The sequence below is a fragment of the Odocoileus virginianus genome, chromosome 18, assembly GCF_023699985.2.
Source record: "Odocoileus virginianus isolate 20LAN1187 ecotype Illinois chromosome 18, Ovbor_1.2, whole genome shotgun sequence".
Classification (NCBI taxonomy): domain Eukaryota; kingdom Metazoa; phylum Chordata; class Mammalia; order Artiodactyla; family Cervidae; genus Odocoileus; species Odocoileus virginianus.
Window position 1 is genome coordinate 48,566,453 of NC_069691.1, and position 27,598 is coordinate 48,594,050.

At 40.0% G+C, this 27,598-nt stretch overlaps 1 protein-coding gene and 2 long non-coding RNA genes across 4 annotated transcripts in view; all 3 read left to right on the forward strand.

The window, feature by feature from the left end:
• The window catches only part of FBXO8 (F-box protein 8), a 39,915-nt gene extending 34,604 nt beyond the window's left edge, over nucleotides 1-5,311 (forward strand). The window contains exons 5-6 of the mRNA XM_020884847.2: nucleotides 868-1,064; nucleotides 2,329-5,311. Of these exons, the coding sequence (XP_020740506.1) occupies nucleotides 868-1,064; nucleotides 2,329-2,516 (385 nt within the window). The 3' untranslated portion in view covers nucleotides 2,517-5,311. The remainder of the gene's footprint in view (nucleotides 1-867; nucleotides 1,065-2,328) is intronic.
• A 9,033-nt stretch (nucleotides 5,312-14,344) lies between these two features.
• Nucleotides 14,345-17,503, forward strand: LOC139039445 (uncharacterized). The gene is made up of 3 exons (XR_011492707.1): nucleotides 14,345-14,522; nucleotides 15,943-16,078; nucleotides 17,417-17,503. It is a non-coding gene; the product is annotated as an uncharacterized lncRNA (long non-coding RNA).
• A 933-nt stretch (nucleotides 17,504-18,436) lies between these two features.
• Nucleotides 18,437-22,127, forward strand: LOC110131866 (uncharacterized). Of its 2 annotated transcripts, none has more exons than XR_002312291.2 (3): nucleotides 18,437-19,184; nucleotides 20,114-20,198; nucleotides 21,392-22,127. It is a non-coding gene; the product is annotated as an uncharacterized lncRNA (long non-coding RNA). The 2 variants fall into 2 exon arrangements; XR_002312292.2 differs by having other exon boundaries at nucleotides 18,437-18,863.
• The last annotated feature ends 5,471 nt before the right edge of the window (nucleotides 22,128-27,598 follow it).

Sequence of the window (27,598 nt, forward strand, 5' to 3'; positions counted from 1 at the left end):
GCATTGTGCTGTGCTTAGTCAGTCATGTCTGACTCTTTGTGACCCCATGGACTGTAGCCCACCAGGCTCCTCTGTCCATGGGGATTCTCCAGGCAAGAATACTGGAATGGGTTGCCATGCCCTCCTCCAGGGGATCTTCCCAACCAAAGGGTTGAACCCAGGTCTCCTGCATTGCAGGCAGATTCTTTATCATCTGAGCCACCAGGGAACCCGAAAGCATTATTATTGGAATGCTAGTGATAATAAGTATATATGCACATATGTACACAAATCATAAACAACCTAAATGTATTTCGTTAGAATTATGTCCTTAAGATGGGATACTGTGGAGCCATTAGAATGAATGAGTTAGATCCATGTGCAAAAACACAGAAAGCTGTTCATATTATACTATATGAAATAAGCAAAAGCAGATTCTAGAACAATATAGGGTATAGATAGACACTTTAAAAAGCTTCACATCAGCAGTTGTTACCTCTGGCAATGTGGATTGGTATGGAAAGTGTAGATTCTCCTTATTTTCAGAATTAAAAGGTAGAGAATTTTGTTGATCCTATGGATTTAACCAAGAAGATTCTTGAAAAGAAGTTACTATTTTTAATTCTGAAAAATTCATTTTTTCATTTCAGAATTAAAATTTCTAGTTGCACCTTGTTTTTTGTTCTATTCATGAAAGATTTTTTTAAATTGTTTAACTTGATAATCATACTTTGATTTTTTTTTAACTTTTAAGACATATATGCTTTATAAGACTGGTAATAAATAGTGAAGTATTTTCATCCAAAAAGTAAATAATCTATGATTTTTCCCATCTTTTTTAAATAGAGAAAAGTTAACTAAAGCTGTACTTTTTTCTTTTTCTACTAGGAGAGATGTCTTGGATGACCTTGTAACGCTGCATAACTTTAGAAATCAATTCTTGCCCAATGCACTGAGAGAATTTTTTCGTCACATCCATGCCCCTGAAGAGCGTGGGGAGTATCTTGAAACACTTATAACAAAGTTCTCACATAGATTCTGTGCTTGTAACCCTGATTTAATGAGAGAACTTGGCCTTAGTCCTGGTAAGAGTATGTGTAGTGAATTCCTTCCTTTTCCCATTCCCATCTCCAGGTAAAAATAGTAGTAAATGAGACATTTTCCTCACTCTGGGGAAAAATGCTTCCCATAATTACAAATACTTGTTTCATTGCTTCTAGCAGTAACTAGTTTGTCAAAGCTATTATTTACATGTAGTAAATATACTGTTTTAGGAGGAAAGTTATACTTAGGAATGTTAATTCTTACTTAAGCATTGGAAATTTTGTACTATTCTAATCAAAATCTTGAGAAATTATTTTTAAAGCTTTTCATAATACACATATTACATAGTAACACCTAGAATTTTTCTACTAAATTGTATTTTTTATATAACTAGTTTTCACTGTTTGTGTGTATGTATATGTGTGCATGATGTAGCCTGAGTCACTTATGTATTTTTTCATGTGATGCAGCTTTATTTCTTTCTTCCTGTCAAGAATGTTTTTCATATCTTATTACAGAGATTACCAAACCTTTTCCTTGCATAAGAAATTTGTTGAACATGCTTGTGCAAGGCAGTCTTTATTAAGACTTTCAAGATTCTGAAAAATAAACACCATAGTAGTAGTAGTAAGTAGTTATGGCAAGTATCATGAGGATAACAATAAGCATCAACTATTGCCCTGAAAATATATAGAGAAGAAAATTTTTTGTTGCATGGGCTCATGTTTAGCAATCTAAAGATTCACGTTTGAGATTAATATGTAAATTCCGTAGAATTTTTTTAAACCTTTTATACATATCTAAATTAGAAGAAGAATAATTTTATGAGGTGTTTACATTTTATTTTCTAGTACCAAGTTAATACATTTTCTTGTTATATACAATGCTTCCAAATTAAATTAGGTTTCTGTAAAAGCATATGTAAATAAATATCTTACTTTGTTTTAATAGGATAAACAGAGTACAAATATGTTTTACGGGTAGTTGAATGGGAATATCACATTTGAAAGCAAGAGGAAAATAAAGCCAATTCTGAAATTTTTAAATTTAGAATGACTTTTCACTAAAAATTCCTAAATTATTTGAAGAAAATGCTCAGTGAATTGGTGTTTGGATAATTGACATCCCTGATTGCCCAGGAGATGAGTTTTCTAGGACACAAGACTTTCATCACCAAATTGGAAAAGGCCCAGGCAGTTCTCTTTTAATTTTAATCTAATCTTTTGGAATTATGAACACTTTTTCCTTTGGGACCACTGTTTAATAACCATCTAATAATTGAAGGTGTTTCTTTTTTCCTTCCAGATGCTGTCTATGTACTGTGCTACTCTTTGATTCTACTTTCCATTGACCTCACTAGCCCTCATGTGAAGAATAAAATGTCAAAAAGAGAATTTATTCGAAACACCCGGCGTGCTGCTCAAAACATTAGTGAAGATTTCGTGGGGCACCTTTATGACAACATCTACCTTATTGGCCATGTGGCTGCATAAAAGCACAATTGCTGGGACTTCAGCTTTTAACTGCAAACTAAAGCTACCCAAGGACCTATTTAGCAGATATGGGGGTGACATTAGTGCTGGTCATTCTAGCCTCTGTATACAATCAAGCTTGAGTGTACAACCTTTTTCCTTTTACTCTTTTCTTTTTTAGTGACTTCTTTGGGGAACTAAAGAATTTTGCAGAATTTTTCTTAATTTTGCCTATCATGTTTTGCACAAAGCAGAGCCATTGTCTGACACAGCTGTTTAAGAATGTTAAACTGACGTTATACTCTAAAAAAGATGGTATATTTGTGCATTAGATTTTGCCTGAAACTTTATTCATTTCCATTCTTTTTTAAAATACCATGTAATATGTACATATTTAACTAAAAATTTATAATCATAATTATTTTATTGTAAAGATTTTGACTAAAGCCTTTCCTTTTTCTCTCAAACTGAGTTCTGAAATTTATTTGATAAGAAATTATGACTGTCTTCATAAAACTTGCATCTAACCTGGATAGAAACCGATACCAGCTTCTCTTTCCAGTCTTTGAAGAGTATATTTGTCTCTATGCAAAACAGGCACTTATTTTTACAACATAAATTCATCATCTGACTTCATTTTTTAAATTTCTGCCTTAGTTAAGTCTGAAGTCCTTTAACCCGTAGCAAAACACATTAAAATCTAAGGTTTTCACACATTAGAACAAAATGCTATTAGAACTTATATCCAAAGTAATTAGTCAGACCTTACTATTCTAATTGTGATGATTTCAGCTCAGAATCATCTGGGAAAGGAATCTTTCGAATGATAGTAAACTGTCTTTATTCGCTCATCCAGTGAATATTTATCAAGGGCCTTCCATGTGCTAAGGGACTTTTAGGCTGGTAGCAAACAATTTCTAGGGTCTTCCCAGGTAGCACAATGGTTAAGAACCTGCCAATGCAGGAGACTTGGGTTTGATCCCTGAGTCAACAAGATCCTCTCAGGAAGGAAATGGGAACCCACTCCAGTATTCTTGCCTGGAAAATCCCATGGACAGAGGAGCCTGGCAGGCTACAGTCCATGGAATCACAGGAGCACGACTGAGCACACACACACACACACAGTTTCTAAGATTCCAAAGCAAATATCTAATTATGTTTCACATGTATGTAAGTTTGAATTCCACGACAAAATAATTCTAATAAATGTCTTTATAAATGCCTCATCCATGTAAACCAAACCCATATCTGTCTTTTTACAAGCGGATATCTTTCTGTGATATCCTTAACCCTTTTTTGTATCTAAGGTCCCCCTACTATCATCTAAGATCCACTTCAAATATAATTTCTTGGTCAAAGCTATAAAAGACTGTCTCTATCATATAATATATACCACTGGTGTTAATTAATTTTCTACATGTCTAACTTTTCTATCAAACTGTAGTCTTACTAATGTCAAGGATTACTGCTAGTCTGTCTATTCTGTTAGATTCTGTTCTAAGGCTTGAACTAGGCAAGTGGTAGAGGACTTAGTGAGGAAGAAAAAGTTTTTAAAAACACAACTGAAAATTGATAGGATTTAGTGATTTGGAAGATCAGTTTCTAATACGAGGATCTGCTTATTCTATTATCAAAGGTAACTAGTAGGAAAAGCAACCAGTGGAATGAAGTGAAAAAGATAATGATTCTAATTTGGGGATGTCTTGAATTTGAAAGTATCAATAGAACATTGAAGCTAAAGAATAAGACTAGATATGTAAGTTTGAGGGTGATTAGAATTTGGAGTATGCTACTCCAGTACTCTTGCCTGGAAAATCCCATGGACGGAGGAGCCTGGTAGGCTGCAGTCCATGGGGTCGCTAAGAGTCAGATGCGACTGAGCGACTTCACTTTCACTTTTCACTTTCATGCATTGGAGAAGGAAATGGCAACCCACTCCAGTGTTCTTGCCTGGAGAATCCCAGGGACAGGGTAGCCTGGTGTCAGACACTACTGAAGCAACTTAGCAGCAGCAGCAGCAGCATACAAGGTGAAGCATGAAGTCCGAAAACAAAGGTTTGTAAAAACTGTAGAAGGACCAGGGAATGATGGAATCCCAAGAGCTAGGGATTCAAGAAGGATGCTGAGTTTGCATGTGCTGCAGCCCAAGTAGATTTGTTTTTCCATTTACACTCAGGCCTTTTTTGAGTATACCTTCTCCACTTGTGGCTCATTTCTTTGAGGCTAGAAAATAATGGTAGTGCTAATGGCTTTTATATTGTCTCTGGCCAAATACCTCCTTGTGCAGTGTGTAATCCGAACTCTGCTGAAACCCATAACAGTACTTATGGTCCTCTGCAACTCAGACCTGTCTACACTTTCCTTCCCAGTAAGGGCTCTGCTGTTTCAAGCCCAGAATACACCATACCAACTATATGCTGCTCGTGCCTCCCTCCTATACACCATCACCACTTACACTTTGACATACAGTACAAGCTATATTAAGAAAAGCAAAGGGAGAATATGCTTGAAAACTTTTAGAGCCCTCCAAATTTACCTCCATCAACAGGGTTTTTTTTCTAACTAACATTATTCTGTCCAAGCTAACAATCTCTAATCTCATCTGTACTACTTTCTCTCTGGAAAGCTTGTAATCCCTCACTATTTACCTGTTTAGATGTTATTTGCCCTTCAAAGTTCCCTCATACTTTTTGCCTCCGGGGCAGCTTTCTCAATTCTTGCAGGTGGGAATTGTATTCTTAGATCTCCCTCAATACCTAACATAGACCTTGGCCTGGAAGCAGTTTCTCAATAAACCCAAAATTGTATTATTCTAACCCTGGTTTAGTTTCTATCTAAGTATACAGAAAGATGGCTTTACTGTTTGCATTTCAAAAAAATACATCCAGACCTTTCAGGTGTACCCATTTTACAAATCTGGATGTATTAGAGTTAAAATAATGCAGATTCAACCTATATACTGTTCTAGTGAACATTTTCTTAAATATTACTATTAATAATGTAATGAACTGGCTATGGTTTCTTTTCAAGCATTGTAAGTGAATATGTCTGCTTCAGGAAACCATCCTAAGGAAATAATCCAAAATAGAGGAAGGGCAGTAGGTACAGTCTTCGTCACATCAATGTTTTAATACAAAAGGAAAAGTAACAATTTGGAATGCCCCAAACTTGGGGCTGTTCTAACAAATAATAAATATTTGAGTTTATACTAGACACCAGAAACTAAGGACTGGTCAAGTAGACCAGAACACATCCTCATAACTATGATGCCATGATGTTAATAATGTGTTAGCAGTTGTAAATTATGGTAAATATTTAAAAGGATATTGAATTACATATAAACACACACATTACAATTAGTATGTAAAACAGAGCAAAAGCCTATGACTGAAAAGAACAGATTGGCACACAATTTACCAAAATAGTATGGATAATGATATTTTTAAAATGTCTTCTTTCAAATGTTCTTAATGGTCATGTATTTTAGACAGAACAAAATAAATTCTTTAAAGTATTCAGAAAATGATAGAGTGTTCCTAATTTGGCTAGTAGAGTTTCCCTTCATAATGTTTCCATGCATTTTTCATTCAAAGCTTGTTTTATTTTTAAAAGACACTTGGTTGATCTGTTAAATCATATCTGGATAAATGTTTTGTTTTCAAGCTTAGAAAAGTGGATTGTTTTGTTTTATTTTTGTCTCATCAAATTAAAGACCAACAAGAGAAAGATACCAAATCTTTAAGGAGGAAATTTTCATTTGTTTAAAAAAAAAAATGACTTTCTTCTTGGCCTGCTCGGACAGGAGGGTTGGATTTAATTTAAAATGATTAATGAGATTTTGTCAGGCTTCTTGACTTTACCCCACTGCAGTTTGTCAATGCAACAACCTGGGAAGCCAGGACGCCACTCTGTCGCCCAAAACTACTCTCTGGGGAAAAAATTAACTGGCAGAACTAGTGCCAGGTACACATCAATGGCATTGTCTCTCGGGCATTGACAGTTTAAAAGTCTCAATTGGAAAATGTATGTTTTGGGAACACACATACCTGGGATGTTTTCAGTCTCTTGCAAGTGGTTAATCGCTTTTTAAATATTTAAGTGTTGATGTTTTCCAAAGGAAACTATTTAAAGACAAAATCTTTACTAATATATCCCTTTTCCCTAAATTATTTAAAAAATTCAACAAACAAGGAATCCTGTGATCTTGGGTCACTTTTTGTTTTTCTTTTTTTTTTTTAACTTAAAGAATTAAGGTGGAGCTTTTTTAAAAAAAAAAAAGGTGAAATGATTTTTCACTTTTCAAAATGCTGTTTTTAACCATTAGCATGACCAAATTTTAGCATCAAGTTTTTAAGATAAGCTATAAATTTATGATCTGACACAGTGCACTCCTCTTTTACTTGTGTACTTTTATTTTTAAATAGTCAATGATATGACTAGCTAAAACAAAGTTGCTGAATGTGGCTAGTTATGGGGTAAATGCAATATGTGTTTTTGCTTTGTTGTTTAATTAACCACATAAGGAAACAATACTAATGTTGGACTCTCTTCTTTAGAAATAACATAATGTCTACCTGCCAATTTTTATCAAAGCAAAAAATTAGCTAAGAGTGTTTTCCTATTCACAATATCAAGATGATGATCTCTTCTGAACTGTGCCTGTAGACAATCTAAGGAAAAAATTCTCAGCCAGAGCCAGGCTTCCAGTGACTGCCAGCTTCATTCCCATGGTAGGAAAGCTGAGGAAGGCACAGAGAAGTGGAAATGCCTTGAGCAGTTGATCAAGGCTGTTGCTTTTACTAAGAGAACAGTAAAAAGCAGTATGTGTGATCTTAGTTCCCTGACCAGGGATCGAACCCAGGCCCACTATTTGGGAGCATGGGATCTTAGCCACTGGATCACCAGGGATATCCCATAAATATTATACATAAATAAGTTTTGCTAACTGAAGTCGCTTTCTACCAGATATTACCAGTATTTGCTGCTTGTTTCTCTTTATGTTATGCTAAGTGGAACAATAATTTTCCCTTCTCAGCAGTTTCTCTTTTTATTGACTCAGAATGTTTCTAATACTCTCATGATTATTACATCAAGTTATTTAAAACTTTACTGTAGCTAATCACTTGGGCATGGTTTGCTCTTCTAAAGTTATTCTGATGCATTTCTTTGCTTTTCTATTCAAGGAGAATTTCATTTCTCATATATTCAGGATCACTATAGCTCCCCAATATGTATAATATGACATGAGTTTACAGCAGTACATTTTACATGACAGTGAAATTTTCATTTAAATATTTAAGTAAGCATTTAAAGATGGCTCATTTTGTGCAAGGAAGGAATTAACCATGTGCTGCAAAAGAAAGCTAAAATGAAAACAAAAAAATCTACGTCCTGCCATTGAGGGCTTTGCTGGGAGGAAGACAACCATAATCACATACAATTCTAGAATACTTTATATCTACCACTGCAACTTTGCCGGGGTCTGGAGATGTTATGTGAGTTTTGGAGGTTCATGTGACCATAGGGATCAGGAGAGGCAGACCCCGAGTACATTTTGTATATTACTAACCATAAAAAGCTTTGAAAGATGTGTTAAAAAAGCTTTTTTTTAAAAAAAAAAAAGCCCACCTTAAAAAAATAAAACTACCATATGACCCAGAAATCCCACTCCTGAGCATATACCCTAAGAAAATCTTAATTCAGAAAAACACATGCACCCCAGCATTCATAGCAGCACCATTTACCATAGCCAGGACAATGGAAGCAACATAAATGCCCATCAATAGACAAATGGATAAAGAAGATGTGGTACACATATACAATGGAGTATCACTCGGCCATAAAATGGAACAAATTGGATCATTCGTAGTGACATGGATGAACCTAGAGTCTGTCACACAGCGTGAAGTAAGTCAGGAAGAGAAAAAACAAATATTATATGTTATTGCATATATGTGGGCTCTAGAGAAAGGGTTCAGATGAACCTATCTGCAGGGTAGGAACAGAGACCCAGACACAGAGGACAAACTAGACACAGGGAGGGAAGGGCAGGCTGAGACGAACTGGGAGATTAGGATTGAATATACACGCTACTGTATGTAAGATAGATAGGTAGTGGGGACATGCTATATAGCACAGGAAGCTCATCTTGGTACTCTGTGATGACAAGAGGGGTGAGATGGTGGGGGTATGAGGGGGGCTCAAGAAGGAGAGGATACATGTATACTTATACCTGATTCAAGCTGTTTTATAGCAGAAAGTAACAACATCATACAGTAATAATTCTCCAACAATAAAATTTTAAAAATTAAAAATATAGGGGAAAAAGTAACAGAAGTTTGTTATGGAGTTAGTTAATAAAAACACTATGTCTTTTTTTCCCACCTCAATTTTATGGGGGGAGAAAAGGCCTTATGATTTTTTAAAGAGAAGAGTGAGCAATTAGTACTGGCTTACCTCATAGCTCAGTCAGTAAAAATATTTGCCTGCAGTGCAGGAGACCCAGGTTCGTTTCCTGGATCGGGAAGACCCCTGGGAGAAGGAAATGGCAACCCACTCTAGTATTCTTGCCTGAAGGATCCCAGGGACAGAGGAGCCTGGCAGGCTACAGTCTATGGGGTTGCAAGAGTTAGACATGACTGAGCGACTAAATGCACAGCCAAGTATGAAGGAAGGAATGTGATATCAGCAGGTATACTGCTGGATGGGGCAATAGCCTGACCAAAAGCTTGGAAATATGCAAGTGTCTGAGGTCATGAAACAGTGAACAATTTGCTGGAATTGGAGGGCAAGTTTTCAGCAGTGATTTAGTGGAAGAAAAGGCTGGAAAATACAGATTGGACAGAGATAATGCTACAAGCGACAGTTGGGACTTTTTGTAGGCAATTGGAGATATTCATGAACACAGATGTCATTTCTGATCTATGATTTAGGGAGCTCTCTTTAAAGCCAATCTAAAATGTTAAACAAAAACACACTAGACTGTTTTATAAGAAAACTAGTGAAAATGCTTCTGGAATTCTGGCAGTGAAATTTGGTGCAAATCTGAACTTTAGCATGGCTATTGGAATGGAAATGATAGAAGAAAGATTGGAAAGAAGTAAATCCTCCTGGTACAAGACTGAACGTTGGCCGTAAAGATGAAGGAGTTAAAAATGATTCTGCATGATCTGAAGAAGGTGTTGCTCCTATAAACAGAGAAAACCCAAGTGACCAACAAGTTTATTTGGGTTGGAAGTAAGGCACTGAGGAGAGAGAGAGGATTTCTCCTTGTGTGTGTGTATGTTAGCCACTCAGTCATGTCTGACTCTTTGCAACCCCATGGACTCCTCTCTTCACGGGATTTCTCAGGCAAGAATACTGGAGTGGGTTGCCATTTCCTTAAGTGCAGAGAGGACAATTATGCAAAAGAATTCAGCAGTTAGTTTGAAATGTAATCTAATGCAAGGATTGGAGATAAAAGCTTAGATTACATTTTGAGAGAGTCCTCTGCGCAAATAAGATAGAAGAAAAAGAATAGATACATATGTTAAGGTTGTCAAGATCATTTTGTACAGTACGTGGGGGTTAAATGAGCAAGTTGATATTGATGAGTGTTCTCAAATATCCAAAGAACCTTTCACAACCCAATTTAAAAACTAAATAACTGAGGTTGATCTGTTCAGAAAAGTGTTTCCTCTTGACCATCCACATCTTTGCCAGGATATGAATGTGCTTAGTTGTTCAGTCATGTCTGACTCTTTGCAATTCCATGGACTGTAGCCCACCAGGCTCCTCTGTCCATGGGATTTCCCAGACAAGAATACTTGAGTGGGTTGCCATGCCCTCCTCCAGGGGATCTTTCCAACCTAGGGATTGAGGCCAGGTCTCCCGCATTGCAGGCAGATTCTTTACCTTCTGAACCACCAGAGAAGCCCAAGGGCTCTATTTATCAAATAGCTTTTTTTTTTTTTTCTAAATAATTGGAGAAACTCCAATTGACCCTATAGTTGGAATACTCAAAGCTAAAAATGATAATTAACCAGATAAAATCTTGCACTGCTGATTAAGACCCATGCAAATCTACTGCTCCCATCCCCACACCCAAGATAACCAACCTGACTATTCCTGAGTCCTTGGAAACTCGAGGTGAGTTGCCTTCATGGCATGCTACGGTTCAAAGTTTCAAAGTATCTTTGGATTATGTCTTATTGCCCTCACTTCCTTCACCAGGATGCTGTTCCTGATCCACGTGTAACTAAGCTCTAAAAGAGCCAAAATGATGGTCTTTGCAGTCTCCTTGTCTTAGAATATGGTGTATTCTTAGCAGAAATGGGAAGGCAAACTCCTCACAGGGCTTAGCACAATCTCTGAGGCCCTCTTGATTCTCCTCCACTGACTCTGCCTTTAGCCTCCAGAGTTTCATTTTCCCCTCAAAGTCCTGCTCTGTGTGCAAATCGACCAGACATCCCTGGGTCACCAGACTTACCAATTTCTCCATCAGACCCACCCACGGCTGAGGACCACCCCAGTGCTCCTCAGCCTCTCCAGCCAGGCACCTGCCTCATAACCTGGGGGCCTATAGACTTTATTGTCCACACCAGGATACTTCTGAGAGTGCTAAAATGCTAAACCAGATGGTACTTCAAGACAACATGCGTCAACTAGGAAGTTTGGTCGCCCTACCTGTGACTATAATACAATGTGATAAACATGTTAATAAAAGTTTAAACACTTTGCAGGGGGAACATTTTGAATGTAACACACTGATGGGTCCAAATTTGTTTCCAATCAGAAACATCTCTAAATTATTTTTCAGTCAGCATCCATGGTAAAAAAAAACATGCCATTAAGCCAGGGTTATTTGCACCAGGCAGCACAACAGATCTCAAGCTCCAGAAGGAAATAATGTTTCAGCTTGTTGGAAACACACTTGGTAATTTAGAATCCCTGGAGAGGAGCTTGTTTTGTAGTTTGGTCAAAATCCTAAGGAACTGAGTCTCAGAAACTCTGGAAAGATTATGGAGATATTTAATTGGCAATGATGATAATAAAACCAAAATTACAGATAACATTTCTCTTATTTAATCTTCCCAAGTACACACGGAGAACATAAATGTGACTTAACTTACAGGTCATAGGCTTGTGAGTCCTGCATATACTGACATATTTGTATATCCATATCTGTCTAAATATTCCATCCACCCCTGAGTAGATCTGGAGAAGAGTCTGCCAAAGCACCATGCATGCATGCTAAGTCACTTCACTAGTGTCCAACTCTTTGTGACCCTATGGACTGTAGCCTGCCAGGCTCCTCTGTCCATGGGATTCTCCAGGCAAGAATACTGAAGTGAGTTGCCATGTCCTTCTCCAAGGGATTTCCTCAACCTAGGGATTGAACCCATGTCTCTTATGTCTCCTGCATTGGCAGGTGGGTTCTTTAGCGCCACTTGGGAAGCCCATGCCAGAGCAGAGAAAACAGCAAATACAAAGACTGTGAGGCAAAAACAGTCTTAGGTACATGGGCTGGTCCATGTACCATAGAATGAAAGCTTCAAGAAGGAAACACTTTTGCTTTGTTTTTTAATTTAGCTGTGCTGTGCAGGATGTGGATCTTAGTTCCCTGACCAGGGTTAGAACCTGTGCCCCCTGCATTGGAACAGCAGAGTCTTAACCTCTGAACCACCAGGGAAGTCTCAGGAAGACACTGCTTTACTCACTCTTCTATTCCAAGCACCTAAAAATGTCACTGAACCATAAGAAAAAGTCAGTAAATATTTAAGGAATGTGTGAATGAATGGATGGATGGATGGAAGAACCCCTGATGATGGTTTTCTAACATAAAGTCCTCAGTTTCCCTATATTTCACTTTTTCTTGTTTTGGTGTTGGTGAGAATGGATTACAATGCACTGCCAGCTTCAGAAAGAAACACTTCATATACTTGAGCCCCTTTTAATTATCCCTTCTTTTCTTCTGGGCTTCCCTTTTGGCTCAGCTGGTAAAGAATCTGCCTGCAATGCAGGAGACCTGGGTTTGATCCCTGGGTTAGAGAAGGAAAAGGCTGCCCATTCCAGTATTCTGGCCTGGAGGAATTCCATGGACTGCATAGTCCACGGGGTTGCAAAGAGTCAGACACAACTGAGCAATTTTCACTTTCACTCACTTTTCTTCAGTGGTGAATCCTGTTACCCTTAGAAGCATGTTAAGAATAGATTACTCACACCACACCTTTAGCTTTGCTACACTGAGAGTTACAAATGGACTTTTTTTGGGGGGGGGGCATACCTCACATGAGGAACTTCCTCCACCACAGGACCATGAGGGAAGCCCCTACAAATGGATTTTATACAAATGATTTCTGCATGAAATTATCCTCACTATCAATAATGAAGTTGTTACAATTCAGCTTACTGTGGGGCCCCCAGCAAAACAGGGCAGGTATAAATCGGTGCCTTCTTCATATACATATTTTCACTTTCTATCAAACAACAGTGACCCTAGAACTCCAAAACTCAAGAACAGCCACATCTGCAAGAAAACTTACTCACATTTCCAGTTTCTGTATAAAATCATCCTTCCTTTCTTACTCACAGCTATTATCTAATCCTATGACCAAACTGATAAACTCTACTGTGATCCATGCTTTTCAAATATATGAACTACCAAAGCCAAAGTGAAAATGCAAGGAGAAAAATTTTCAGCAACACTTACTAAAACCTGAGTGTTCTACTAATTCTGTCCTTAGGAATAAGAACACACAAATTGGTTGAGGAGAACATCTTTCCATATAGAAATGTTTCTCTGTAACATTTCATTTTTAGATCGAAAGAACACTCCTCTAGAAACAAAGATTCACACAGTACACAAGCAGAGAAAAATCTCAAATTCTTCATTTAAACCCCTCTACAACTGTTCTTACATCATGTATAAACCTTTTTTTTTTTTTTTTTTCTGAGACGGGAAGATTCTTTTAAAATGTCTTTACTAGATCTAAAAACAAATGCAGATCCCAATTTTATTTGGGACTAATATCTTCATTCTGTCCCAGAGAGATCTGATTAAATGACGTAATTGTGTTTCTTTGGTGTTTCCCTGGTGGCTCAGACAGTAAAACTCCGCCTGCAATGTGGGAGACCTGGGTTTGACTTCTGGGTTGGGAAGATACCCTGGAGAAGGGAATGGCTACCCACTCCAGAATTCTTGCCTGGAGAATTCCATGGACAGAGGAACGTGGTGGACTACAGTCAATGAGGTGTCAAAGAGTCAGACAGAACTGAGCAACCAACACTTTCACTTTCACTTTGTTTGATTTAAGTATAAGATCTTACTTCAGGGACCTCTGAATACAAAATATATGCATGATTGTACGAATGTATATATTAGCAAATGTGTTTGGCTACTCCACAGCATGAATGTTACTCTAGGATGTTAGTGTTTTTGGACAATATCTCCTTAAATTAGCAAATTGAAGTCTAATGACTAAATCTCTCTATGTAAATCTGAATAAAATCGACCCAAGCCTTCGTGAGGCCCTATGCAAAGCCAGATATTTATATCCCTAGACAGGTGTCTATACCCTACACACCTGAGGACACAGAGAAGTAAGGTAAGGAACGTACAAAGACGTCTTAAAATAATTTTGGGATTCTTGCAGACAGGACTCCAGGAAAAGCAGCTGGCAATGGTTTATAAACTAAACACAAGATGTAATCCAACCATTAGCTGTTAACTGTAGTGCTCAAAAAGAGACGGTTTAAGCAAAATATGAACGAGATTTTCAAAGAAATACGCTATTCTTCGCACCAAATTTGGCTCCCCAGCAGGCGGTCAGTTTTTCACATTTTGCCACCTAGTGGACAATCCGAAAACTACAGTCTTCCCCCCGCCCCTAATGATTAATTTCCATACACGTGGGAAAGAATTGCTCTGCGTCCAAGTAGGAGGAATTTTATTTGTTTTGTTCATTGATGATGCTCCTGCTACAGTGCCTGGCGCTTCATAGACCGTCACTATAGAGCTGTTTAATGGAGGATGACTTACCATTGGAGGTACTCTCCATTTAAAGATTATTATTATGGAGAATGTCATTGAAAATACAGTTACAATATGATGTTGGCAAAATATGTTTCCTAACTGAAATAAAAGTTCTAAATTATTTCAAAAGTAAATGGTGCTCTATATTCTCAGGTTAGAGAAATGTCTACATAGCTCATTAGAATAAGAGATGTCTTCATTGCTCTATGTAGACAGATTATCCAGTTGACTTAATTCAGAGAGTGAGCACCTACCTCTTCTTCACCTCAACTGCTCCAAATAAAGCTAAATTTACCCTGGAAAATAATCTTTCTCCTTTACTTAAAAAGTCATGACTGGCTTTCTTCTCGTTTAGTCTGTGATACTTGCTATTCCTTTTATCTATTACCAAAAATTATGAAACCTCTCTAGGCCTCTTTTTAAAAAGAGTACATATGCACATGTATGAATATATATATATATTTTATTTTAAAAATAATATTCTGTGCTTCCCCTTCAATGTGCCTACAGTGTTAATGACTCTTAAACATATTTCTCCTGGCATAAAGATTGGTAATTTTAAAGAGCAGAATGATAGCTTTTAAGTTGAATATTCCTCTAACCTTTTTTGATTTTTAAGACTTTCTTTTGAAAATATTTTAAAAAGCAAAATATATGACTGTGTTTTAGTACCTTAACATTAGGCTAAAGATAATTCATTAGGTAATCACCTCAAATTTCTTTCTCAGGAGAATCAGTTTTCATTTTAAAATCAGCAAAATAGGTATACATATAACATAGGCTAGTATTTCATTAAAAGAACTTAGTCTTTTAATTTTTTTATATTAAGTTGACCTTAGGCTGACAATATCCTAAAACATTTTAATAATATATTGTCGAGATACAAAGCCTGTTTTTTTTTCAGCTGAAACATATATATTCACTATGTAAAACTCATTTATGTTGCACAGAATGAAAACTCTCCAGAGTTCATAGTCTTAAACAGATTTGCACACACATCCAAATAAATGTTAAATGCAAAGCATTTTGACAGAGTTAATGGGAAAGGCAACCCTACATACCTAGCCCACCAAACCACAGAAAATTTTAAAGTGCCAGCTTTGAAGAAGCCTAACATTTTTTAAGATGATAAGGATATGTTATAAATTAAAATATTCAAATTTCAAAGGCTTTAAGCAACTGCTTTCTAAGGTGGTTTTTGCCCCTCTGAAAACAAAAGGTTTAAGTAGTATTTGTGTCAGTAAAATCATTTCTTTCATATTTGTGTGAATGAGGATAGCATTCATATGTACATACAAAAATATTCAAGAAAAACAAGTTTAGAATAACATGTTAATTATTTTTTAGTGTATGTGAAATAATCGGTTTTCCTCAACTCTGTCCCAGCGTCAAGGTCTATAGCTTTTATTGGAACCAGCTATCTCATTTTCATAGGGTCCCAGGAGGCAAGAGTCATACATTGTTACTTCAGCCTTCAAAGAGGCAAAACAGCGCAGAGCCTTGTACTGTAATAGACAGCACAGAACAGTCCCAATTTCAGTTCCTGTTATATTGACAAGCCTCCTTTCAGGTAAGAGATGGAAACATTCTTTTATCATTATAAGGTTAGTGACCATTTTAATGGAATAAAAAGATTATTCTTACTGCATCGGGGATAGAAGTTTGGGGTGTGGATATGTGGGAAGATGTCTTTTCCCTTTTATGTTTATGTTGCTCTGAAATTCTCTTTAATTGGTATAAAGCTAGCTCTATAATCTCAACATTAATACTGGAGATCAAAACTATTGAGGACACATTATTAATATATACAGAGCCTAACCAAAGAATTCAATGTACTTTTTTTTAATCAAGAGAAGATAGGTCGTTGATTTTCACAGCCTGAGAGGTTTTCTCTTTTAACGTCAATAATATAGTATTCCTTACATTTGCTCTATCGTTGTGAAAAAATATTCTAAATTTAGTTTACTCGCCTCATACATACAATGTGTAACATTTTTAAAATAAATATGAGTCTCAAAATTAACTTTTCCTGCCTGATATACATGACTTACATGGGGAAAGATAGTGAAAGTTACACAAACACATATTCACATATGGAAATTAGGGAAATTAGAGAGAAAGAGAAAAAAACACCAATACATAATCTCCAAAGTTGTCAAAAATCTTTAAAATAGCCAATTCCTTTAGATTTTATGTTTTGACAAAATTTGCTGCTTAAAGAAAAAGATCTTTCATTGGGGAGAGGGGTTTTTTAAAGATAAAGGAAAATAGTAATACAATAAGGCTCCCATTTTGTTACAAAATACATAAGTGAATTATGTTTCATAAGAGTATAAAATTTATAAATAGTTTCATACAGAGGTGAAATTTATGTAAATTTTGTTTTCTAGTATGTTTATGTTTTATAATCTAGGAAGATTACGCAGTTTTTAATCTTGCTTTTTAAGGATTTGTTAAAAACAGTCATTTATTACTTTTCAATCAACATCTAGGAACTAAGAAGAAAAAATTGTTGAAGCCAAAGAGTTAGCTATTTATTCTTGGTTTAAATAGGTCAAATTCTGATCTCATAGAGGAGGAGGTATTATGATAATTCCTAAAATATGTTTTGTATTTTGTGTTTGTGCCAGATAGTTAAAAACATTTTGTTTCAAAATAACTATGTATGTTTAAAAAGCCAAAGGTACTAATTTTTCTGCAAAGTCAAGTTTCATAATCAAATGTCATCAATTTTGAAAGTCTGTTGAAACAACCAAAGGAACTAAATTTTATTAAATTAGAAAATGTATTTTCTTAACTGTAACTGGCCTCATAAAAGTTATGTGAGCATTTTGTATGTGGTTATCTTAAAATGTTACGTGTGTCTTTTTAAACATTCTTAGTTCCCTTTTCCCTTTCACTTTAACAGTGTTCTGGCGCTTGACTAGCACAAACAGTACCAGATCCTTTTCAGCGGAGACTGCAAACGGAATAAAAAATCACTTGAGGTCTCTAATACATTTGCAGTGATATTTATGAATGAGAGAGGGTTGTCTCCTTCTGAGCTTCGTTGCGTTGGACCATTCCTGTGTCTTCTCATCTTAGCATCTTCTTAGCATCATCTTAGCAGGTCTTAGCACCTTCTGTGACCTCCACCAGAACTGGGCAAATCGCGTGGCCGTAGAAGAGTCTGATCTCCTGGTGGGTGGGAGTGTCTCTCCAGCCTCCTCTCCATCCATTTTCCCTCCCTCCAGGTGTGTGTGTCATGGGGAGGAGGTGGGAGATATAAAGGAGAGGAGCAGTAGGGCAGCAAGGCCCAACTCCCCAGAGATCGCCACACCTCACCCTCGCAGAGCATTAAGGCCTGACCTTCTTCCCACCGGTGCCCAGATATGCTTGCTTCTCCCGCGTCCCTGCAACCGGGGGTGGGGAGGGGGAGGTGGGCTGGGGATGGCAGTGGGTTGGAGATGACACGCCTGAGCCAGGGAGAGGACCCCCACCTTCCGCCCGCCTGGTTTCACACCGGGTCCACGTCCCTCCTCGAAATCAAGCAGAACAGAGAGCTGGAAGAAAGAGGGTGAATGAATCGTAAGGGGCACAGCCCCCTTGTCCCAAGCTCAAGGGAAAAAAGGTCTCCCCGAAACGTGGGTGCCTGACTTCAGTTTAATTCTTGGCAGTCTTTCTTAGTCGCGCGTTGTTCTTCGGGGACGATTATAAAATGAATGTTTGAACCCCTGGGCCGACAAAGGAACCGCGGAGAGTCGAGCCAGCATCCCCCAACACCTCAGGAGTCCCGCGGCCCCGCCCGCGGCCTGCCGGGCGGAGGCGCTCGCTCTGTGGTCCCGGGAGGCGGCCTGCAGCCTCCGGGGAGCCGGCTGCTGTGGACTTTGAACCGCGAGGAAAGTGCGGCCGTGGCCGGCGGCTGTAAAACAAACAAACAAACAAACAAACAACTATATTTGCAACCGGATTGATCCAGTCTCGCTGCTTCACAGAGAGCGCGGTGTGGCCGCTTGCCTGGCGCGGGGGCTATAGCCGCAGGGAGGCTGGGCTCCGGATCTGGAGGAGTTCATGTCTTAAAATAAACAACCAGGGACAGTTCTTTCCCGAGGCAAAGCATCCACCCAGCCCCCCCTTCCCCCGAAGGCAGTTGGCTTTGAATTCTAGGAGAAGTGGTTTCCACCAGCGGCGCGAGACCTGCACCTCGAGTTCGGTCCGGAGCCCGGGGCTCGAGGGCCACACACCCAGCAGTGGAAATGCCTTCGGTTAACCGAGAAGGTTGACGTTGAATCCAACTGAGCGGGAAAATCTGCCGCATCCGCGCGCTGCAACTGCGAGCACCCGCGAGAGGCGTGCAGGTTGCGCCGCGCTGAGAGGTACTGCTTTAACTCCTTGCAGGCCCCAAGAACCGTCCAACCATCCAGGTTCACGGCCTGCTTGTGTCACCGGCGCATAAATCACTGTCAGCCGGACAGAGCAGGCAGAGAGAAAGCGCGTTAGTCCTGGCCACGCGGGCTCTAGGCAGATTAACTGTCCCGGCTCAGAGCGAATTGCCCGCTAATTTTCCCACCCCGATCTCCTGGGCTTCAGACGCGAGCTTGCACTTTCTCGGACGCGCAGAGGGAGCCAGGAAGATGTTTCTAGCCACCTACCGCCTCTTTTCGCCAGGGCCTGATTACTGACCTGCAGTCAGAGAGGTAGAGAGCGCATCATCAGATCGCATTTTGTGCACGGGGATCCCTGAGCTCATTAAGGTTAAAGTGACATTCTCAAGGTCATTTAAAGCTCTTGGAAAACTTCTGCTTGGCCCGAAGTCCCTTGGTTCTCGCTATCACTGCCTGGCCCCTCCATCGTCCTGCCTCTCAAGTTCATTGTTTTAGAGATGTCAGGATGTAAGGATGCTAATAAAGGGGAAATCACTATATGCTGAATTTGCAATAGACCAGTATAATTTTCGGCGTGATATTTCTAGTTATCGTCGCAGAAACGTACTTCAGATCTTTCCTCATTCTACCTCATAAATTCAGATACGCAGAATCTCGTGCGATCTTAGATAGCAGGGTGCTAGACACCCAATCCACCTCCCCAGACACTTTGCCCCCCACCCCCGCCCCCACCCGGCAGTGGGTTCTGGGCACTCATCCAAGTCAGGAGGAGGAATTCCGAGCAGTCAGAGAACTGGAGGGGTGGGGGACCTGGGGTAAGCGCAGGCTCAGGGAAATGCCGATCCAGGCGAGTAGTTAGGCAATCAGCTTTCACCTTCCCATAAACTATTAGAGAAGGGACTGGTTTTCGTCCAGCAAACTCTGCCCTTAGGCGCTCTGGGCTTGACGCTATCTTACTATTGCTCACTATTCACATTAATTATTCTAGGAAAGCTCACGCACACCTCTGCACTCTTTGAGTAAAGGCAAGCAATTTCGGATTCTCTTTTTCTCCCGGTGGCGTTCTTTTTTTCCCCCCCCAATCATGCATGCATTCACTCATTCACTTAAATCTGGGTTGGAAGTTGGTGGTCCCCCAAAGCATTTATTTCTATAAGAGGCCACAGAGATGATCTCTTCCCTTTTATTCTCAAATGACTCTCCCTCTCCCCCCTCCCCTCCCCCTCCCCCGCCCGTTTTAGACCTACTGTAGAAGAGAGAGAAACCCCAACCTTCAACTGTCAACTGTTTTCCAAACACGAGATTAATGTTCCCCAGGACTCAGGGGTAATGTGACCTTTCTGTTTTCAGCTGTGTTTTTCAACATGTAATCGTTTGTTTGTTATGTCTCCCGGTGTGGACTCGGGAAAGCTGGGAAGGGGTGTGGGTTGCCAAGGGGGGAAATGAATTTGGAGACTTTTTATTCCCTTTCAACACAGGGAAACTCAGAGCATTTTATTTTTATTTACCAGAAGATAATCCCCTGGAAAAAAAATCCACAATACTGATACTAAAAAGAAATCTGAGCATGTGATGAGCAACTGTTTTAAAAAGCCTATCTCCAAATCAAAAGCAAACCTATTTTACTTTTAAATGAGGGGGACTTCTTGGATGTTGGTAATGTTTTTTCTTGATCTAGGTAGTTACAGGAGATGTACTGTTTTTAATAATTTATTGAGCATTTAGTGTATGATTTGTGGCTCTTTTTGCATTGTTATACTTCAATTAAAAGCTTTAAAAAATCTAAAAAATAGGAAACCTCTGGTATGTGTGTATGTCACTAGATCTCCTAAAATCTATTTCTAATGAATTTGCAAACCAATATATTTGTTAAACTATATATAAGAAATTTACCAATAACTTGGTTTCTCAGTAATAGGTTCTGAATCAGACTGAGAACAATGCGCTTGAATTATTAGAAAACCAGTATAAAAGTTGGATGGCTTTCTAATATAGTAAAATATCAAATGAGCACTGAGAATTTAAACCTTGTCTAATATCTAAAGAAATAAAATAGCTATTTGGTTAAAAACAACGACGAGACTTCATACTTTAAAACGGTATTTAATTGTTTGATACTAACTCCGAGTATTCGAAAATGTTTTATCCCAAACGAGAATTTTAAAAAGGGTCTCAGCCATACTCAAAAGCTAATTTCTGTCACTAAAAAGAAGGCAGTTTGAAACATGTTTTCCCTCCATAATTATTGTTAGGTTCCTTTCATGATTGGTCACTTTGTATTTCACCAAGAACCAAAGACTAAATTGTTCTTCCCATTTAATCAATAGCTTTTATTGCTGGCATCAACAACCCCACTTATGACTTTAAGCTGCCTAATTTTTCTGTTCCCCTGTTCCATTTTTTTTTTTAAATCGTTATTCTCAAAAATCTAGTAAATGATTTTCCGACAAATGGCTTTCTTGTTGACCCCACGCCACCCCAAACCGCTTCCCTCTCTCTCCTTCTTTCTCTCTCTCAAGGACCCCTCGTCTCCAGGAACGGTCACTGAGCCCGCACCGCTCACACCAAGGCCCTTCCGCGGTTTTATGATTGGTTGCTGTGGTTGGAATGTTTATAGATAATAAACAACTAATCCGCGTCTTGCCTAATGAATTGCCCCACCCGCGTACCAGTGGAACGGCTGTAACTAGCTCAAGGATCTAGAGCCAGTGAGGGCCGGGACCGAAACCACCCAACATAGCCGCAGCTCAGTATAAAAGCCGAATGATCCAAGGCCAGCAGAAGCCTATTTCGCATTTTCGAGTTCCTCTGCTCTGGAGCCCCTAGACTCCACTCGGGCTTTGCTCCACCCGCTCCTCTCCCCACCGGTTTGAAGGATGTATTCCAATGAACAGCTTTCTGAAAAGCGTGCGTCTGAAAAGTGGGGCGGCGATGTGGAGCCTGGTCGCAGGCACCGGACCCGCATTCCGGAGACCGCGGCGCTGGGTCCGCAGCAGCTCTCGTTTGGCCGCACGGGGCCCTTCAGTCTTCCGGCGGCATATAGCAGTTTGAATCGTCCTGACTCTGAATCAGATTCTGCACTGGAAGTTGCAAAAGGCTGGGTCTGCCAGGGCTCACGCCCTCGAGTCCCCGCGCGCCCGGGGCTGGCAGGGACGAGCGCACGGTTGGGAGGGGGAGAGGGTTAGGAAGCGCGCAATGTAGTGAACACTTTGTAATCTAGTCTGAAATAAAGAAAATGTGTGTTTAGACTCCCAAGAGACCTGGAAAACGGGGGGAATCTGCCAAAAACATTCCAAGAACAGAGGAAACCAATGTCTGGGAGAGGTTCTTTTATACACATTATGGCAGCTGCTCGAGGCCTCGGTCAGTAGCCGGGGGATGGGTGGGGGTAGGGACTGTGACAAGGGGAATTGGGGGCCAGAACCGAACCTGGCATCACCCGGTCCCTGAGCAGCGAAGGGGACACTGGTGTCGTCCGTGGAGCATCCTCTTTCTGTAAGGACCCACAAGAAGGAAGCGGAGAAAGAGTCTAAACCAGAAGCTCCAAGATCAACACTTAAAAAAAAAACAAAACAAAAACTAGAGCCATTCCCAAAACCCGTTTTCCCGTTACCTGTATTTTGAATGGATACACTTCCGTTATGTAGTAGTCTGCAAGTTCTTATGCGTCTGATGTTTATGCCATCTTTCACCTGTACCCATCATCCCCAGTACCCAGGATCTCTTTTCTCCAAGAATCTCAGGAAAAGTCCTTAGGAGTGCTCAGGCCCCTCCCACCCAAGGTCCCCAACACACCTGTGACTTTGCTTCCCTTATTCATAAAGAGTAGGTGAAGGTGGTGTTGAGTCAGAACGTATCTTCCTGGGTGGCCAGTTCTTCCGTAAACCGTGGTTAGAAAGCGTTTCTTTCTACCAGCATCTCCCTTTTCACTGGCTTTGGTTTATAAATCCCTGTTTCATGGGGATGGGGAGGGAGGAGGACATGGAAAGTTCTGTCAATGAGTAAATACGTACTGAATGCCTACCTGTTTAGGTGATGGGTACACACAATTAAAAATCAAAACAACAACAAAAATCCTTTTCTAGAGCTTTTACTCTAGTGGGGAGTGTCAGCTTTATATTAGGACTCACTTTGGGCTGGACACACAGAGGATGTAATTTTTAATAGAAGCATAAGGTACAGTCCTAGCCATCTGGTTGAGACCTCTCTCCTTGTCACCTAAGAGGTTTCTTTATTGTGTACAATCCTATTACATAATAAATCAAATTACACTGCCTTTCTTTCCCCAGTCTTTCTACCAGGTACCTGCTTCGATACAAAGCAGATAGCAGCACCCTCCATCCTTTTCGCCTGGCTCACACCATTTCCATCTGTGTGGCAGTGGGTGAAGGGCTCTCCAAACCCCTCTCAAACTAGTGTTGGTCTTGATTCAAGCCATGGAGTCAACAATTCAGTATACTTAGTGTCGTTTATGGGATCTCGGCCCCATGGATCTTCACTGACACCAGGCCAAATTCAAGACAAAGAGCAGGTCACATCTCTCAGGGACAGAAGGGGTTTTCTCACTTTACCTACCTGGGATCTCACTGCCCTCTCCTTTCTGGGGACAGAAGTGTTGCCTGGGGAAGGCTGAGCATCTTCTCAACAACAGTCAGAACTGGCTGGGTTTCCAGGTAATACCTGGTTTTGCAGAAAGGTCTCTCAAGTGTCTCTGTTTCTCCACTGAAAGCCTCCCCTGGGAAAGTTGCCCATTGAGTACCAAGACACGGTAGTTGTCAGGGTCTCAGTGATTTTTGCCTGAACCTGGGGCTACCACCTGCCCTGGGGTCAGGACACCTACTTAATTGCCCTTGATTGAGAAGAGAGTTGAAAATGATCAGTGGAGGAAAACTAGAACAAACACAAAGGCAAAAAGCCTTCCATGAGCTTTTTGATTATTTTCTCAGACTTTGCTGTTTGATTTGAACCTGCTTCATTAGGAATAAAATAAGTAAGAACACTAATGTTCACTAGTTCTCCAGCACTGAATGTGTATGTGTGTGTGTGTGTGTGTGTGTGTGTGTGTGTGTGTGTGTGTGTGTTTGATACAAAGAGAAAAGAAATCCTGGTTGCTCATTAAAAGGAAGAAGTAATTTGTGTAAACATGGGCTTCGCTAATGGCTCTGCGGTAAAGAATCTGTCTGCCAATGCAGGACACTTGGGTTTGATCCCTGGGTCAGGAAGATCCCTTGGAGAAGGAAATGACAACCCACTCCAGTATTCCTGCCTGGGAAATCCCATAGACAGAGGAGCCTAGAGGGCTACAGTCCATGGGGTTGCAAAAGAGTCAGACAGGGCTTAGAAACTAAACAACAACTTGTGTCAATAGGGCTTTAGAAAAGGAAGAGTCGGCCTGTTAGCATCCTACCTTCCATAGGTCCTTCACAAACAGATGAAGACTGGGAGGCTGCATTATGAGTGACCAGCAGGGCTCCCTCCCTGGACATAGCTGAATACCAAACAGCAGTGGGGATCAGGGCTTGATTTTATTTATCATCAAAGGACTGGGTAAATCAGCAAGACATCTCTGTCAGCATCCTAGGCAGCACTGAGAGTTTTCAAAGGGTGTTTGGGTGTGGGTTTGGCTTCTAAATGTGATGAACAATAGATTGTGAGGAAGAGAGAGCTCTTACCTGCAGAAAGAAGATGCAGCTGTTCCTTGTGTCTTGACCTTGCAATGTGCAGTAGAGACAGTGTGCACGCAAACACACACACAGTCCTGAGACCCATGGACCTTGGAGGGGTGCCATGGGGTGTATCTATATATAGGTGATACCTGAAGAAAGCTGAGGTCTAGAAGGCTCTTCTTTAGCCTCCAGCAGCATCCTGGATGACTGATTGATGTTCAAGGCTCACAGTCTGCAAAGAAGGGAAAACACACATGAAAGCACTTCTTCAATTGTAGACTATTAGCTGGCAGTATTACTTGGTGTATCTGAAATGTTCATGTATCTATGTGGGGACAATTGGTAAGAAAATTCATTTCATTCAAGTTCTCTGCCACCTCTCTTTCACTTCCACTCTCATCTGAGGTTGACTTCTACTGAAAGTTGACACAGTCTTTGTAAAAACACAGTCCTATTTCTGTCTTCATCTTTGTACAGTTAAGCGCCCTGCCAACTTGGCTTTAGAATTTACCTCAGTCATTCACAGTTCAGAAGCATGTTTCTCTTAAGCACGTTTCTTCAGAGAAATGTCCTCCAGTGCAGGCTGGGAGATGTGGGATGGTAATTTGCAGAGAGTGAGTCATGGCTATAACTCAATTTTACTTATCACTTTAATGTAATGTAAAAACTAGACCCAGTAGGCTTTTCCTTCTGCCATTTTACAAATTGTACAGGTTAAGTAAAGACTCTTCTCATACCTTGCTGCAAGGAGAATGTAATTTAGGGAACCGACTGCATGCATCTTACCTTTGTACCCTAGGCGAGCTTCTATCCATCTCTTCCTGTGCCAAAGTGGGAGACCTAAACATTAGTGTGTATAACCAGTTCTGTGGATAGATTTGAGAACTTTGTGGCTTGAATTTGGAAAAAAAATAAACAGGCTTTATGAAGGTAGCAAAACTCAAGATGAATATAGGTTAGGCATTATTATTGGTACTGGTGACAACAGAACCATTCATTTATTTATTTTTAATTTTTTACTGGAGTTTGTTGCTTTACAACGCTGTGTTAGTTTCCGCTGTAAAGCACAGTGACTCAGCCAAACATGTACACACACCCCCTCTGTTTTGGATTTCCTTCCCATTTAGGTCACCACAGAGCATTGAGTAGAGTTCCTTGTGCCACACAGTAGATTCTTGTTGGTTATCTCTTATATGTATAATAGTGTATATATGCCAAGCCCTATCTCCCAATCCATCCCGTCCTCTTCCCTTTCCCCCTTGGTGTTCATAGGTTGGTTCTCTATGTCTGTGTCTCTATTCTTATCCCACAAATAAGTTCAGTTATACCATTTTTCTAGATTCCACATATATGCATTAACATAACAATATTTGCTTTTCTCTTTCTGACTTAATTTCACTCTGTATGACAGTCTCTAGTTCCACCCATGTCTCTGCAAATGGAACAATTTCATTCTTTTTTATGGCCGAATAATGTTCCTATATATATATATATATATATATATATATATATATATATATATACGTACCACATCTTCTTTATCCTTTCCTCCAACAGAAGCCTTTTAGAGTAAAATTCAGTTAAACAAAAATATTTATATTAATAGTTGACACAATCAGAAGAATAAAGTTCTTATATTAGAGAAGAAAAACTCTATTGATCTGGAGATAGGAGCTCTGCTAACCAAGGTGAGATTGGGGAGGGTGGGGGAGCAGTGGGGGGTAGATGAAAACTACACCCCCCCCCTACTGCTGCCCTTACTAGCCATCAGCTCTCCACTCTCCTTGACTCATGGGTCTCAACTTTCAGAACCTAGGTTTCCTATCGTTGCCCTTTTTTTGCTCAGGTTTCCAGTCGTTTCCTTCTTGTCCTCTCCACAGAAACTTATCAAGTTTTCTCCAGGCCCTACTAGGTCCCATGAGTTAATAGATAACCTTATTCATGCATGCATGCTCAGTCACTCAATCATGTCTTTGCGATCCCATGGACTGTAGCTGCCAGGTTCCTTTGTCCATGGGATTTTCCAGTCAAGAATATTGGAGTGTGTTGCCATTTCCTTCTTCAGGGGGTCTTCTTAACCCAGTGATTGAACCCATGTCTCCTGTATTAGCAGGCAGATTCCACTAAGCCGCTAGGGAAGCCCAATCTTATTCACATGGAAGTGCTAATGGATGCCTTAATGTGTTTTCCTGACCAATCTGTTCTAGGTTCTCCCAACTGCTGTTTTCAATGCCTTAAAAAGAAATGGGCCTAGAAGTAGAAATTCTCCTGTGGCAAAATACAAGGGGAGATGCTTTGGGGGAAGTTGGTGACAAAGGCCCCTTCAACACAATGAAATCTTGTCTGTGGGCTGAACTGGCCTGAGGCCACCTCTCAAAGTGAGTGGATTCAGTTAGCTTCTAATTGAGTAGGCAGACCCCTTTTCCAAATGAAATTTTACTCCTAAACTAAATACATGAAAGACATTTAAAAAGAGTTTCCTCTGATTTCCCTGGCAGTCCAGAGGTTAAAACTTTGCCTTCCAATGCAGGGGTATGGGTCTGATCCCTGGTTGGGATGAGGATGAGATGGTTGGATGGCATCATCAATTCAATGGACATGAGTTTGAGTAGCTTCCGGGAGTTGTTGATGGACAGGGAAGCCTGGCGTGCTGCAGTCCCTGGGGTTGCAAAGAGTCGGACACAACTGAGCGACTGAACTGACTAGGGAGCTAATCTCCCACATGCCTTATGGCCTAAGAAACAAAAACATGAAACAGAAGCAGAAATTTTAGCCAATTCAATAATGACTTTAAAAGTGGTCCACATTAAGAAAAAAGAAATTAAAAAGAACTACCCTGGTTGACAGGATGGTGCTGGGCAGCATCCTGCCACTTGGATCTCTTCCATTCATCCCCGTGGACTCTTGAGAATAGTTTGAAAATGATTATTTTGCCTGAGGTTGATAGGAAGATATTGGCATAAAAAACAACTGGTTGGAAGGAGAGAGAAATTGATTAATTAGGATTCTCAGAGACCATGAATGGGAACAACCACATGTATGTACTATGTATAGAACGAA